The sequence below is a fragment of the Emydura macquarii genome, unplaced genomic scaffold (assembly GCF_026122565.2).
Source record: "Emydura macquarii macquarii isolate MOO-44397 ecotype Brisbane River unplaced genomic scaffold, CSIRO-AGI_Emac_v2 contig_2768, whole genome shotgun sequence".
NCBI lineage: Eukaryota > Metazoa > Chordata > Testudines > Chelidae > Emydura > Emydura macquarii.
In genome coordinates, this window is record NW_027132905.1 from 6,403,464 (window position 1) to 6,419,348 (window position 15,885).

Genomic DNA, 15,885 nt, shown 5'->3' on the forward strand with positions numbered 1-15,885 from the left:
TGTAAAGCACCTCTCATTTTTATGACACAGGGTAAATGGAAGTGCCTCCTGCCGTGAAAGAGTTTAAAACTGAGTTCATCTTTCCAAGGACATAAGAATGGCCGTACCGGGTCAAACCAGTGGTCCATCTAGCCCAGTGTCCTGTCTTCTGACAGTGGTCAATACCAGGAGCTTCAGACAGAGTGAACAGAACAGGGCAAGTTACTGAGTGATCCATCCCCTGTCATCCAGTCCAAGCTTCTAGCAGTCAGGAGTTTCTATCAGTAGGAATTCCTGCCATTACCAGGTCTCTTGAAAGCTATATTGTCTGTCACAATTCTGTGCCCTATAAATATTTTTTTACAATTCCATCCATGCTGAACACGATCATAGCTTTTTGTTTTATAACTAGGTGTATTTTTGTGATGCTTGAGAGAGACTTGAGAATAGGTAACAGAGGTACTGAACTGTGGAAAATGCCTCACTCGGGGCAACCCCTCTGCGAGTGAAATAATCGGAGATGGCCTATTGATGTGACATTTGCTGAGTTAAAGTACAGGAAGTCTTGAGCATCCGTCTCCATCACCCATTTACGTTATCTCTCTGAAGGTACCTGACCTGTATTTGAGGTGCTCTGGAAAGCAGAGGTGCAATTTAGTGCTTCCAACTGCCTAAAAGGAATTAGACTGTGATTTGTGACAGTTGTCTGGTGATTGATGAGATAAAGCTGCAGTATATGCATGCTCTCTTTCTATCCTCTGATCCTAGAGGAAAGAGTTGTCTCAGACCCGTCCAGTTGCAGATCGGGCCTGAACTAACATAGCTAATCTGATCAACCCCAAATTGTGGGCTTGTTTGAAATCTAGTTTCAAGTCCTGCAGCCTGAGCCCATCTGCAGTAGAGGTACATTTTAAATATGCACGATCCAGTGAAACACATTAATGCTTGATGTCACTGCAAACACTCCAACATTTCATGTAGGAATTTACTCCGTCGTGCTGCGTTGTAAAAGGGTGCTGTCTAACAAGGGTTATATTTGCAGTTTGCTAAGAGCCCAAGGGCTGAACTTGAACTACATAGATAAGGTCTGCAGCAGTGGCAGATGTAGCCTCCCTGTCGGGTGCAAGCACTCCTCCCCTGCCGCCATCTCTCCTTTGCCCTGCCGAGGGGGTGCTGGCCACCCACGTAAGCACCCTTTGCCCTGGGACTGCAGTGGACCCAGATGCAAGGAGCTGGAGAATGAGCCCGCCCCGCATGCACCCAGCAGCAGCCAGTCCTGTCCCGTAGGACTGGGCCTGGCTCCCTGCTCAGGGCATTGTGACCAGGCGCACAGGGTCATGGCACCATTCGGAACCATGGAACCAGCTGGTTCGGGCCAGCTGGGCCAAATCTGAGCGAGGGCATTGCAACATGGCAGGATAGAAGCTGCTGCTGCTGGCTGAGTGCTGGGTGGGTCCTCCAGGGTCCAGTGTAGACAGGGTTATGGTGATTTGGGGGGGGGGGGGGGCGCAGTGAAGGGGGCTGCTGTGGGTTGTTGGTGCCATCAGGTCACAACACCAAAGCAGGTAGCCGGGTCCAGCCCTGGGGGACGAGAGCTGCTTCTGCAGGTGCAATTGTGCCCACAAGCCACCACGAAAGCCTCCCCTGCTGTGCAGAGAACACAGTCCCCGGCCTGCCATGCTGCATCTTCTTCCACGGGCTGGGATTGCTCAGCACCTTGCAGGCAGGGCTCAGTGCCGCATGGGAGTGAGCCAGCCAGTTCCCTTCCAGCCTCCTGCCACGCTGCCAATCCAGCACTGCCTGTAAGTGATCACGGGGAGGTCCCAGGTCTGCACAGTGGTGGAGGAAAATTGGCAGGGGTGAAGAAGGACTGAGCGAGATGGGCTAGTGTGGAGATTGGGGGAACAAGACCCGCCTCCCCAAGTCTGTGTCTGACCAGACTAGCTGGGCTTTCATTGCTGTCCAGGGTGGAGCAGGGATTGTGGGAAACCCCTCGCCTCCTTCAACAATGCCCGAGTGGTGGTGTAGCCAGCCGGGGCTGCTCTGCGTTAACAGATAGCAAAAAGATAGCCAAAATAATCCTCCTCAGCTGATACCAGGGAAAAGGTTGATCTCACAGGCGATAGGTAGCCAGAGCTGGTGTGGATAGGCACCAGAGGCCTGACCCAAAGCCTCAGTGGCAGAAGTCCCACTGACTTGAACAGGACCCAGCCCTATGGGAGCTGCTCTGCCCGCGCATTTCAGAACTTGCCACTTTGCCGCCCTAGTCACGCTCCAGCTCTGAGCTGAGACAAGCCAGCTCCACGCTGGCAGCTATTCTGAGGCGCTGCAAACCAGTGGCCTCCAAAGAAAAGAGGCTGAAACCAACAGACTCATTCAGCCTATGGCCTGTGTCTGAGCCCGGCCTGAGGTGAAAGGTGAAAGCATTAACCCTTTGTGTCTCTCCCCACTGTTTTTACAGTCTTTATTCCATCATCCTCGTCATCTTTTATTGCATGCCACAGGCGGCTGAAAGCATTTGAGGAGGAAATGAAGGGCCATATACTGCCTATGCTTTACACACACACGGCTCTTGAAGATCTGTTCTCTCCTGGATATGCCCATAGGTAGCTTCCATTAACGTTAACAGGAGCATTGAAGGGAGAACGGAGGGAAGAACTCTTAAAGGAATCTAAAATGTCACTGCTGAGTTCATTCTTCTCTCCCACGCTGTGACCCCTTTCTCTGAAGTGCTGCTTTGGCTTCCTCGCACCTTCCACAACAGGTTCAAGCTCCTCGTCCTGACTTTCCAGGTCCTGCACCACTCTGATCCTGACTACGTCTCTGCTCTCGCTTCCTCCTAGCTGCTCTCTGGGAAGCCTTCTCCCGCTCTCAGCTGCATTCTTCATCCTTGTGCCTCCCACAACTCTTCAGAGCTGTCTTCCACTTCTCAGGCATGACGTGTCCTCCCTCTCCGTTCTCAATATCCTCTTGGGGGGAGGGGGGGGGAGGAAATAGTGATGGGGCGCAAGCCACATAAAGCTGGCTCGAGATTTGAATTTCTTCAGAGATCAGAAGTGCTTGGGTTGGTGGGCTGAGTCAAGCCCATCTCTTTGGAAGCGCTCTTCATCCAAGAAGTCTTCCAGTGGTGATCTCTCTGAGGGCCCCCACCTGATGAAGAATTGTCTTCTGTTCTGTCAGCTCTGAACAGACTCGTCTGTATCTGAATAACATTTTTAGGCGGCTGGGATCAGGGACCGTCTCCTTACTCGTTCATGAAGTAATGAGTTTACTGATGGCGCTTTAGGAGGGTGGTGCACCCTTTAGGGGCTGTGCCTACCTCCGCTTGCACAGCTTCTAGTGCAGTCCTGAACTGGCCATCTGGATGCTACTAGAATATCAATATTTAATCATTATGAAGCTGTCATCTCCAGTCATTGAGCCCACATTAAATACTTTCAAATAAATATGTACTCCCAGGTATTCTCCCCCATCTGAAAAATATTTGGGCAAGCCCTGTAGCGCTTATCTCAGGTTTTGCAAAAAGTAGCAGTTTTGTAAATGTGGAAGCCATTAATTACCTTGACTCTAATGAGACTGAGGAGTTGAAAAGGACTTTGTAAGGTTTCAGTGCCGTGTGCAGGCTATGACACATTAGACAGGCCTTGATAGTGAATGGATATCAAAACCGACACCAGAGTAGCTGCACTGTCTAAATGGACACAGTTAATTTAGACATTTGCTTAGCCAAAGATCTGCCTTAATGAGATCTGATCTTCTGAGCAAGTCTTCGTTGCTAAAAAAGAGTCATGTCTTTAACTTGGATAGTCTTGTAGATTAGTTTCTGTATGTTTCAGCTTCCATCAAGCCGTTCAGGTTAGAACGTCCTGAATGCAGCACTGCTGTGTGTGTGAAACACCCAAAACCAAAACTGAGAGTGGAGGGGGGTTCAGGATAATCGCCTCTCTTGCACCTCCCACTCCACAGCTCTCCAGTGTGGAGACTGCACTTCCCTGAGGTAAATTTGGTGCGAAATGCAGGTGCTTGGCAGCCTTTGAAAATCAGGCCATTTTAAGGGCGCACGTTTAAATGTTAGCTAAAAATTACCGGTGGGATTTTCAAAGGCACCTAACAGGAGATGGGCACCTAACTCTCTTGAATGTCAACAGGATTTTGGTACCTAACTCCTGTAGGATCCTTTAAAAATCCCAACCAACAAATCCCGCATAGTGCATCTTGCAGACGCTGGGCACTGTCCTCCGCCCCATTCATGTATATGGAGCTGACAAAGGCCATCCAAGTGCTGATTAAGGCCCTTTAACTTTGTCATGCTAAAGAAGGTTTTTGCAAGTCGAAAAGGGCCAGCGACTTTTGTTTGAAGGCTTCAGGGAATTGCTGAGGCTAAACAAGATGCGGAATGACCAGCGAGTCTCACTGCATATGAAAAGGTCACTCACTATGTTCAAGAGGGGAGATTCTTACACTTGTCAGCATGAGTGATGGAGATTCTCTACTCTGAGAGCCATAATATTCATGCCATACAATTACCAGAGGTGCTGGAGATGGATGGCCAAAGAATATATTTTCCTGATGCTGTAATATGATGAGAGGGGAGGATACAGCACAAGCGTCCAACATAGAGGCTGGAGCGGGGCATTGGCAGAGCAGACAAAAGGCCAACACAGGGCACACGTAGCCAGGTCTGTCCTCAGCACGGCACAAGCAACTGAAGTGGGGCTGGCCTTAATAAAGGCAGCGATCAGTGCTGGGGTCATCGTAGGAGAGAAACTGAACATAAGACTGGACTTAGTGGGTTGGACCAATGGTCCATCCAGCCCAGTATCCTGTCTTCCGACAGTGACCAATGCCAGATGCGTCCAAGGGAATGAGCTGGGCAGTTATGGAGTGATCCAGCCTCTGCTGTCTAGTGGTCCCAGCTTCTGGCTTCAATGGCATTCAGGGTGAATGGTGTTCCTGCCCAAATGAAGAGTCCTTTGTTGGAGGGCGGCCATCTTCCAAGCTCCTTTAAATAGATCATAACTTCACACTAGCTGTTTCAGGTCCCGCCCTTCATGCCTTACATGCAACAGGCCCAGGCCCATTCTCATCGCAGTCAGTAGCAAAGCTCCTATTGATTTCACTTACAATGGTTTTATGCTGGGCTGACTCTTGGTTTCAGTGGACGTATTCTTCATTCCCAGTGAGCCCAACTCTGATCGCACACCAGTGTAAACAGGACTGAGCCTGATATGAACATGACAGGTGTGATGCTGCAGCGGGCTGGAAAAAAGCAAATATTGCATCTTCGGTTGTCCCAGATCATGGAGCACAACATTTTGGGAGTTGCCTATGATGAGGTGACTGGCTCTGTGGATGTGGGGAAGGCGGTGGATGTGATATACCTTGACTTTAGCAAAGCTTTTGATACGGTTTCTCACAGTATTCTTATCAGCAAGTTAAAGAAGTCTGGGTTGGATGAATGGACTATAAAATGGATAGTGAACTGGCTAGAGCATAGGGCTCAACGAGTAGTGATCAATGGCTCCATGTCTAGCTGGCAACCGGTCACAAGCGGAGTTCCCCAGGGGTCGGTCCTGGGGCCGGTTTTGTTCAACATCTTTATTAATGATCTGGAGGATGGGGTAGATTGCACCCTCAGCAAGTTTGCGGACGACCTGGGGGGGAGTGGTAGATACCCTTAGGGATGAGAGTGACCTAAACAAACTTGGGAAGGAAGAATGACGTTCACTAAGCTGGGGGAGTGGTAGATACCCTGCAAGGTAGGGATAGGACTCGCTCTTGCCTGATGAGGAAGAGGTGTTGGCCCCCCACTACAAAAAAGATGTGGACAATTTGGAGAGAGTGCAGCGGAGGGCAACCAAAATGAGGACTGGGCTTGGATAGCAGAGGCTGTTCTCGGTGGTGGCAGATGACAGAACAAGGAGCAACGGTCTCAAGTTGCAGGGGGAGGTCTAGGTTGGGTTTTTTACTCATTGGAATGGTGCCATGAGCCACCAACATTGGGAGAGTACAAGTGACTTACTAGTGACTCGCTCTTGCCTGTGAGGAAGAGGTGTTGGGTAGGAGGGATAGCAGAGGTGTGGGACTCTGGTGCCATGAGCCACCCTGAGTACATACCTAGGGTTTCTGTTTGCACCATTCTGAGAGAATGCCCCCCACGCCACTACAGGGGAAGTCCCAAGGATAGGAAAGGTGGAGTGTGTGCAGACATAGCTTGACGAACATATGTACGTGTGCCACTGGAAATGTTTGTACACACGCCCCATTGACAGGGATGGGAGTTCTGAGTCTGGAGTGAGTGAGTCAGTGAGCAGAACCTCAGAGAAGAGATTCAAGAACCACAGCTTGGGCTGAGAGGAGAGTTTGGACCTTAGACTAGCAGTTTCCAGAGACCCAGAAAGCTCCTTGGTGTCTCCTGTTCACTGTATAAAACCAACATATGCACTGACTTTTATCGCCTCTACTTTCAGACAACGGTTTATGCCACCCTACTGTTGTCTTCATCCGTTGTTTCTCCTTGTATACTTAGACTGCAAGCTCTTGGGGCAGAGATCTTTTTTTCATTATAACTATGTACCGCACCTAGCACCACGGGCCCCTCAGCCCTGACTGGGGACTCTAGGGGCTATCACAGAACAAATTATGATTTTTCAAAGTATTCTATAGTTCAGTTTGACTTAAATATAATGGGCTAAATGTCTCCCTGATGCAACTCTGTTCCAGTCAGTGAGGTTGCACCAGAGATGAATTTTACCCCATTAATTTTTAAAACTTTCTGTTCATCACTATATATGAAGTACAAAAAAAAAGAAGACTTTGTACAATAAAAGCCACTAACAGCACCTTAGGAGCGGGGAGTAAACCCACAAAAGTGTATGTGTGTGTGCTGGAGATATAGATTCACTGCTTTAGGACAATCAAAAGTCCAGCCATGAAGCCACTTATAAAATACATGACTTTTTCCAGGCCAAACATATTCCATATGAAAAAATTCCTTATCAAGACTCTCCGATTTGGAGGGCTCTACATCCAGGGCTGCTCTAAGTTATTCTGACTAGAACACTTTCCTCCTAAGAATCAGTCCTCGGCATGAGGGTCAGGTGAAGAGTATCCTGCTACAATTCTGCCTCCTCAAGTTCCTGTTGCTCCCCTTCCCATCTCAGAACACCCCTGTCCTGTGTCTAGATGGCCCCAAAAAGCTCCCCAATGGTGAGCGTGGGAAGCAGGCAGGGTAAAGCTGTCCATATAAGGACTCCTCACACCATGGCAATACTCAGCTGTCTCTTTATGGCAGCTTTAAAATCACTTTGTCACCTTTGTTCCAGCAGCATAAAATGACCTTACGGGGCATTGAGAATCAGGTCTCAAATCTAGGTTTGAGTTGACTTCAATAATAAATTTTAAAAAGGTAGTCACTCCATAACCATTGGTCTCATCAAATGTTTTCTCCCTGGATACAGTCTGAGAAGGAAGCTTTGAGAACAGAAAATTGCAAGCCTTATTTTAATCTTTAAAAAAAAAAAAAAAAAAAAAAAAAAGATTTTAGGCATCTTGTGTTATATGAAGTTTTGCTGGATAAAATGTAGCGAACTGGGCAGCAATTTAGGTAAAATTACCTTTTAAAGAATTAAATCAGTCTGCTGGACTGGGTCTCAGGGGCAACCTCAAGGACTATTAGATTGTGACAGCTTGTATACATGACACTTGCAAATGTGAATATTGTTGAAAATGAATAATCATGCCCTGGGGTGTAATGGCTCTGACAGTGCAGTGATGGATGGAGATGATCTTAAATTTCTATTGTTTCTTACTGAAACTGGCAGGGATTGATTGAGTACTGTATCTAAGCAACAAGATGGATGGAAAAAGAATACTGAAGGACTGCAATATTTAGCTTTATTGGCGGTGACGCTCTCCTCAATGTTTTTATCATTTGTGCCTTAAGGTCTTTCCTAATGACTAAGAAACAGACAGCAATATTCTTTGCAAATAAAAAGGGCACCAAAGTTTTCACCTTGCAATGATATACAGCTTCCTCTTTCATTCCACCAGAGTTAAAGGATCTGTATGCCTCTGCTTGGAACATATTGCAAGTGCATTATTATTCAGTGCATGATTATTCATTGTTTATATATAGTCATATTGGTTTGCATGGTTCTATGCAAATAAGTAGGAAAACATGATCAGGCCATATTGTGTTCTCAGGTTCAACCCCATTGAAATCATTGGAACTGGACCAGTATAAATGACTGGAATTGTAATTGATCCCGGCCTCAAGCAGCTCACAGTTCACTGTCCTAATCCTGCAGACACAGATGTGCTTGATTTTTCGCCTGTGAGCAGCCCTGTTGAAGTCAGTGGGACTATTTACAGGTGTGAAGCTAAACACCTGCATAAAAGTTTGCAGGATCAGGACCCAAATTAGACCAATAACAGGACTATAGATTCTGGAGGAAGGTGTGGAAATGAGACTGAAGGGTTGCTCTAGGGAGAATAAAATACAAAGGGCTCAGGTTTTACAGACTGGGATTTTCAAAGGCGCCTAAGGGAGCAAGTTGCCAAAGCCTCTCGGAATTCACAACCCCAGGAAGAGTCTAACCCCCTTAGATACTTTTGAAAATCCAAGCCCTAGTCAATAGCTGGCCTGTGTTCTGCATAAAACAATCCTCACACATACACACCCTCAAATTCACCCCCACCTCCCTGGCAAAAACAAAGCCCTTTTGTGTGGTTTCTGGTGGAAAACCTTCCCCGAGCTGCTCTTAGAACTTTTGATCTCAGTCTCACAACTGGGTGCACATGGCAGAGCCGTTTTAAGACCTTCGTAGGCCCTAGGCACACTTGCCTTCGTAGGCCCCCCGACCGAAATAACTAACATGATTGTAAGCTATTAATAAATAGTTTTTTAAATAAAAATAAAAAATTGAATATAGAAATTTTTTTCGTAGGCCCTGAAAGTTTCGTAGGCCCTAGGCACTGTGCCTATTGTGCTGAATGGATAATACGGCTCTGGCACATGGCAGACTTCCTTCTCAGCTGCCGGGTAGGTCATCAGACAGCTCTGGCCCGTTGTTAAAAAACCTTATCACAGTGCAGTGAAAAAGTACAGTCCTGATCTTTAAAGTTTATATCTCTATATTTATTTTAATGTCCCTCTGTGTCACACCTTCCCCAGGAGCAAGGAGCTAGGGACTGGTTGATCACTTGATTAATGTGTTTTTATTAACTTCGCCATTTTCATTTTATATCAAGGGAACGGGCCAATTTGAAAGCAGGTAAATAAGTACATTTAAAATATTTTGCTTCCTGATTAAACCTTGTATGCCAACCTCTGATGTGGACAAAACTAGTGTCAGATTAACCAACTCCAGGAAAAAGGGGCTCAGGCTTCTCTGGCATAAGCCTGTTGACTCAGTGGAAGGATGAATCTGGCCCATGAAGTTTAGCCCTGACAAAATTAGAAGTGCTGTGTCACAGATGAGGAGGGCAGAATACACATTTAAGAAAGAAGCATCTGTAGCAAGTGTCTCCTCCTGTTCTCCCAGGCAGGCAGGTTCTCCCAGGTTGTTTATAAGAACATCAGCAGGGAACCTTAGCAGACACATTCACAACTGCCCCCAAGTTTTCTCTCATGCCCTCTAGTTCAAAGGGCTCATCTTGTTCCTTAGAATAAAGAATTTTGCAACAAGTGCTGATACTTACCACATCAAAGCACAACAGAGCTTGCATTGTTTGAAGAACGTTAGGCCATAGACAAATTAAAGAGACATGGAGTTTAAAAATTTACTTTAGCAAGCCAGTGCCTGCGTGCTTAGTACTCAGGAAGAGTTAGCTACTACAGTGATAGGTACTATAAAAAAAAAAAATCCCTGTAGAGATTTAGGGCCTGAGTCACATATACTGAAGTAAGTGGGAAAAGCCTCCCACTGGCTTCACTAGGCTTTGGATTAGCAATTAAAACTTGCTGGAAAAAGAGGCAGGCTCTTTTAGAAATATATTCATGCTGTACTTTTATGAGTCCAGGAGGAAAAAGCCATCGATTTAATTACAATGTTTATTGCAAAATATAGCCAAAATCATAACCTTTTGGATACCATCAGAATATATACAGCAAACAGCTTGTGTCGAAGCAATAACTTGCTTAATCAATATTATGCAAAGAGAAGGCCAAATTCTTCTCTGCTGACATTTTATTTTTCAGCAGGTGCACTATAAATTGTGTCATTTCATCCGATACAGATACATAAAACTGTCTGGTTTTTTTATATGTATATTGCATGAAATCTGTAAATATTGTCTGTAAATCTAGGAAAGCACTGAAGGTGAAAAAGTTGTAATTGTCCCCATATAATCCGTGATGTTCTGAAGACCCGTCTCACATCAGAAAGTGCATAAGTATTATATTAAAAAATATTTACAAGCAACACATGCATCAACCACACCCGTTCAGCCTCTGCTCTTAGTTAGGGTTGTGCATCAGTCAACAGGGAAGCACATGGGTAACTGAGACCAGATTTCAGCCTGGAGCAGCAGATTCTGATCTCTGTTACACTGATGCCTGGAGTTACTCCCCTGACTTCAGTGGGCTTGCTCCAGATTGACAGTGGTGTAAATGGCATCTGAATCAGGCCCACAGACTTGATCATCTGATATCACCACAAACTTTTGAAACTACTTCTTCAACCAGATATATAAATAAAGTGACTATGAGAAAGAAGTAAGTTACAAGGAAATATAAAAAACCAGGAAAGTAAGCAGGGAAGGCGCCAGGTCCAACAGGGCCCACACCCTGCTCTGCATAACCACACAGCATCAGTCATGTGGAATACACCCCCCTGACCCCAACGGACAATCCCCATTTAATGCCCTAGAGGATGATGAGTCTCCCCACCCCCCCCATCCTTCAGGATCCATGGGGAAATTCCTTCTCAACCTCAAATTTGGTGATCAGCTGGTGTTATTGGAAAGGCCTCTCTTTGTCACGAGTCCCCTTGTTAAGAGCAGAGGATTGCTCGTTTATCTCTTGTGTCCCCTGTTCCGCCGCCTGGTGTTGTTGGGAGACGAGCCGTCTCTTCTGGAGCAGTAATGCTTGGTAACGACCTGCTTGCACTGCTGGCATTTCACCATGCAGCACCAGTGGAACTTGCAGTTGCAGCTGGTGACAATTTCAGTCCTCTTCTCCTCCACTTTCAGGCCGCACTCAGCGCAGAGCCTCCTGCAGCTCCTCCTCTCCCACTGAGACAAGTTCTTGCCGCTCTGCAGGCATTCCCGCCCCTCAGTGCCGTGGAGGCCCAGGCTGGCGTTCCTGACGCAGTAATCAGGAGAGTCTTCCAGGAAGACGAGTTCTGTGGCGAGCACAGTGCTGAAGGTTTCTGCCGTGGCCCTACGGCTGTCAGCACTATTCCCAGCTCTCATCCTCCTCTTGTCCATCTCCAGTTTCTGGGCCTGGTCGTATTTGATCTTCAGGTAATTCCCAATTTCTCCAAACTCAGCGAGCTGGAGCCAGCAGGTCTGGATGCTGCAGCTGCCCGATACCCCGTGGCACTTACACGTCCTCTTCATTGTTGCTTTCACGGCCTTGGAGGAAAAGGCAGAGCAGTTAGGGGCAGCAGAACACCACAGCACGAAGTCTGTTGCAATAAAACCTCAGGGGTCTCTCATCTGTCACTTGGCCTAATCCAGCTCACACTGGTTGTGGCTGAAAGTCACTGCTGTGCAGTGGCCAATGTGAAACGAACTGGTGCTCTCAGTCCAGTCCCTGGTGGACATACGTTCCCATCACTAACTGGCAGCTGGCAGAGATGCAAACGTTCAATGGGCATGAGCTACCTTCCCCGGCAACCCACAGATGGGGTCTCTCCAGGCCAGCTGTGAAGCACATTGGCAAGGTAATGCTATTACCTGTGATGTCCCAAGTCTGTGGATAAATACGGGTGCAGAGCTGGGAAACCAGCACCATTCGCTCAGAATATAGGAAATAATCTTAGCTACAGAATGATAATACTAAGCATTTCTGCATCACCTTTAATCCTAGCACTTCACCAATATCCTCTACCAATCCCTCTCTATGGTAATTATAGGCTGTCATCACTGTGGTATCTATGTACGATTATTAGGCTTTGCTATATCCTGTGAAATAGCTATGCTACGTGTTGTTCTCCTCATTTTACAGCTAAGGAGACTGAGACACAGGAAGATGAAGTGACTTGCCCAGTGACTCACTGCCAGAACCAAGATTAGAACCTAAATTGCCTGTCTCCTGTTACTGTACTCGAACAGCCATTTCCCCTCCTAAAAAAGGCCCTGAGCTGCACATTACAGGAGATGAAAACAGGGTTTGCTCCATTTTACAGCCTGTACAAGTGCTTAGTGGCCAGCGGACTGCAAAAACTAGGTTTTGCGATTCTTGAGAAATGGTGCATGTTACTATACTGGCTGTTTGCTTTGCATGAGTCATTTGAACTGAAGTGCAAGTGGATCCTATTGCAATTTCTGATGTCCAGCTTTTAGGACCTGTTTCCAAAATCCTCACTCCTTATGCACATGGAGTAGCACATGCTCATGCAAGCAAGTCTTACTGAAGTCAATGGGACAAGTCAGGGTTGGAGCATGGGACCCTTAAAGCTTTGTCGATGTGCTGAGTATGAAGATATTTTGGATACAGACAACCCTTTTTTAGTTTTTGTTTTTACTTACAAGTCTCCCTGCTTCATTGTTATGCAGATTCATTAAAGCTCTGGCATCTTGTCCTGTCTCCAAAGCATCCACAAATAGTTTGGAAATTCTCTCGCCAAATTCCACATTATCACTGCAACCTCCCCAGACCCATCCTCGGCCACCTAGGAGAGGAGTAAGGATGCATCGTTCACAAATAATAACTATGTGCAGAAGCTCAGGGCGTTGGCAGATTTCAGTACAATATGCAAATCCAAAGCTATAAGAAACACCTTGGAGAAAGCAATCCTGCACTGGCAGGGAGTTACTGGATGAGAAGAACCAAGAAATCATTTCAATCTGTAATTCTTATGGATGTTAAAAGCAGGAACAGTCCCGTGAGCCAATGTCTACTCTGTTACAATGGGGCTGCACAGCTGGAACAGAGTTGAATGTAGCCCTACGTGTTTTCAGGTCTGAAAATTGTGATGCTCTCAAACCAAAATCAGACCAGCATACTAGACTGGCAAAATCACTGCTCACCTACGCGGCCGTTCCTTGAATCGTCACAGCCACAGTTGTCAAAGTCTCCCATGCTGCAGTTTCTGGTGAGCGTGTACATTACTCCAGCTGAGCTGATGGCATGAACAAAAGAGGTTTCTCTGGTAGCTGGAAGGAGAAGAAAGAGAAGCTGTCACCCTCAAGAACAGAAACCCGCAGTCCCATTTTATTGCTAAGAAGGCCCCCTCATGGAGGCTGGAGCTTCCAACAGAGCAATGGCTGCATGTGTATGTATGGGCTGGGGGGAGGTGTTTGCATAAGGCAATTAGGACAAAAGATAATGGGTGCAGGAATTAAAACCTCCATAGAACAAGGCAAAGTGCCTGTGAATTCTGTCTTCTGCCGCTTTGTTTCAGTTTCAACAGCTTTACTGGCATGACAAGGTATCCCCACAGCCCCTGTGTTTATCTACTAATGAAAAAGAGTTTCATGGTGACAGAGGTTTTATATAACAGGCCCCCCACTGCGGTCACTTCTCACTGACTTCACTTGGTACCCAGTCAGGGTTACACTGTAGCAGCTCTGACCCAGTCACTTTCGGATTTGGTGGCAGGCTCCTGATTGGCCATTTCCACACAGTAAAGTTGCACCTGTTTAACTGAAATCAATGTCTAAACTCATGCACAGCCCTCTCTGGACTCACTTCTTAATTTCCGCTTAAGAGGTTTCTTTTCAGTTTAAACCTGTTTCCCAACCACAGAGACAAAACTGCAAGAAGCCGCTCTTAAAAGTGTGCACGCAAGGGTTGAACTAATTTGGATTTAAAATCACACCTGAGGCTAAACTAGTGCGACTTTCTCATGTAGACAAGCCCTGAGTGTGAGGCTGTCTGCAATCTCCCTCATTCTCTCTCCCTCCCTTCCCTCTTTGCTGTCATTCTAATATTTGTATCTATATAGTCTAGGCCCTACATAAATAGGGATGCTTCAACAGGTTTTATAGTGGGGGTGCTGTTGCTGGAAACCATTTATTTGGTGTTTTGTAATTACTGCTTCAAGCCAGGGGATGTGGCAAAACCCCTAGTTCCAGTTGTCTATAGCCACCCTATATCCACTGTACCTAAATATAAACTGGCTGTATCGCATACACAGAGATGGCAGGGGCCAAAGGAATGAGCTCCCGGTAAGTCCATGCACACTTACCACTCCGCAATCTGTTGTGAGTCGAGAGCTGAAGGGCACTTTCCGGGCAGTTCCAGCGCTCCCAGGTAAACTGGTGTTTACATTCTTCAATCCCACTGTGGGCCCCCACAGCCACGCTGGTGGAATAGGTCAGATATGCCTTGCAGAGAAAAAGAATGGGTCGTAAACTCCCAGAACACTACTTGAAAGCAAATGTAAATTGGTTCCAACTGTTTTCCCCTCATTACACAGAGGGAGTTGGGGCCCCATATGCAGATCAGTAAGTGAGGTTCCTTAGTAAGGCAATATTTGATTTTTTTTACCAGGAAAGATCGATATTTAAATTCATAATAGTCCATGTAGAAATTACCTTTGGTCCTGTCATCAGAAAGTTGTTCACCGACCTGCAACAAATAAAAAAGGACAAGTGAAGTCATGTAACACAGACTCAGAAGCATCACCAAAGAATCCTCATTCAGCTGGCCTGGAACCCTACCATGCTGATGTGTTGAAAATGGCACAATAGATTCCAATGCTGGTGAAGATGATAAAGGTGTTGCTCTTCATGGCTGTCAGAGTGAAGTTTTATTCCTCTGGCTGATCTAAAGTTCCCCACACCACCGATGTTGGAATGAACAAGGCAGCTCTGCTTCTCTTCACACCCAAAGGGGGGATGCTCAGGATAAGGAAAGTTACAAGAATCCAAATCTCGGATATTTATAAGGTGAAGTTCTGAATGGCCAATACCCCTTATTCATTTGCTGCCCAATGACCCTATGGGGTAAAGAAGTCTCTGATCCAATGGGTGACAAGATAGCAAAGGAAACGCCTAAAGCTGCACTTCAAAAGACAAGGAGCAGTTGTCACCCAGACCCTGTGATGATTCTCAAGAGTAAACTTCCCTAACAATGGGCAACCTTTAATTCTATTAAACACACCAGCAGCATTCATCCCTCTTTGTCTCTCTCTCTCTAGCTAAGGTACACTTGCTTTCTTCATGATACTTTGCTTCTGCACAGGGGCTCACTTCCCTGCTGTCTCTAAACTAACAAACTGCCACATTTCTATAATTCCCCCACTATCCTAGTGCTCCTTGCTATGCGTATTTCCTGAAACATGTCAAGGCCAGTTTTATGAAGATCTTTTGGGGCTGGATCTCCCTGCCCCCTTGATTGGAAGGGATTCATTTAAAGGCAAAGTCCCCCTGCACCCCACTTTCATGGATGAAAGTTTGTGTTTCCATAAGGGCAACCAGGAGCTGCGAAAAGGGCATTTCATACCTCCAGGATATTTGGAAATCTCACTCATTTACAATGCGGCAGCTTCAGAGCCCAGTGCCAGGTCTGCAAGAGGTTTGCTCCTTGCCTATATCCCCAGATGCTACCCGCTTTCTTTAATAGTGAGGACTTTTTTCAGGGGGAAGCAAGTTCTGCACTGCAAGGCTCAGCACAGCAAACGCATGGTCACATCCATCAGCACAAGACTGGAGGAGCTGGAGTTTCTTCTCACATACATGGGTGCAAGGGGGAGTAATTCCACTGACGTCAAAGGAGTTACACCAATATACAAC

General features: G+C 46.5%; 1 protein-coding gene across 1 annotated transcript; it reads right to left on the reverse strand.

Annotated features, from left to right (window-relative positions):
• Positions 1-10,995: 10,995 nt before the first annotated feature.
• Positions 10,996-14,882, reverse strand: WNT8A (Wnt family member 8A). The gene is made up of 6 exons (XM_067566514.1): positions 14,812-14,882; positions 14,686-14,719; positions 14,337-14,475; positions 13,177-13,302; positions 12,676-12,818; positions 10,996-11,556 (listed from the first exon to the last, which is right to left on the reverse strand). Exons 1-6 carry the CDS (start codon positions 14,880-14,882, stop codon positions 10,996-10,998), a joined length of 1,074 nt encoding a protein of 357 aa, XP_067422615.1.
• Positions 14,883-15,885: the final 1,003 nt, after the last annotated feature.

What these genes read in the sequence shown, in the direction of transcription:
- WNT8A (XM_067566514.1), bottom strand. Translation starts at nt 14,882, where the DNA reads ATGAAGAGCAACACCTTTATCATCTTCACCAGCATTGGAATCTATTGT. An exon ending in ATTTTCAACACATCAGCATG is followed by an intron (nt 14,720 to 14,811) that starts GTAGGGTTCCAG and finishes TATTTGTTGCAG; the next exon opens with GTCGGTGAACAACTTTCTGA. An exon ending in ACAATGAAGCAGGGAGACTT is followed by an intron (nt 11,557 to 12,675) that starts GTAAGTAAAAAC and finishes TTTTCCTCCAAG; the next exon opens with GCCGTGAAAGCAACAATGAA.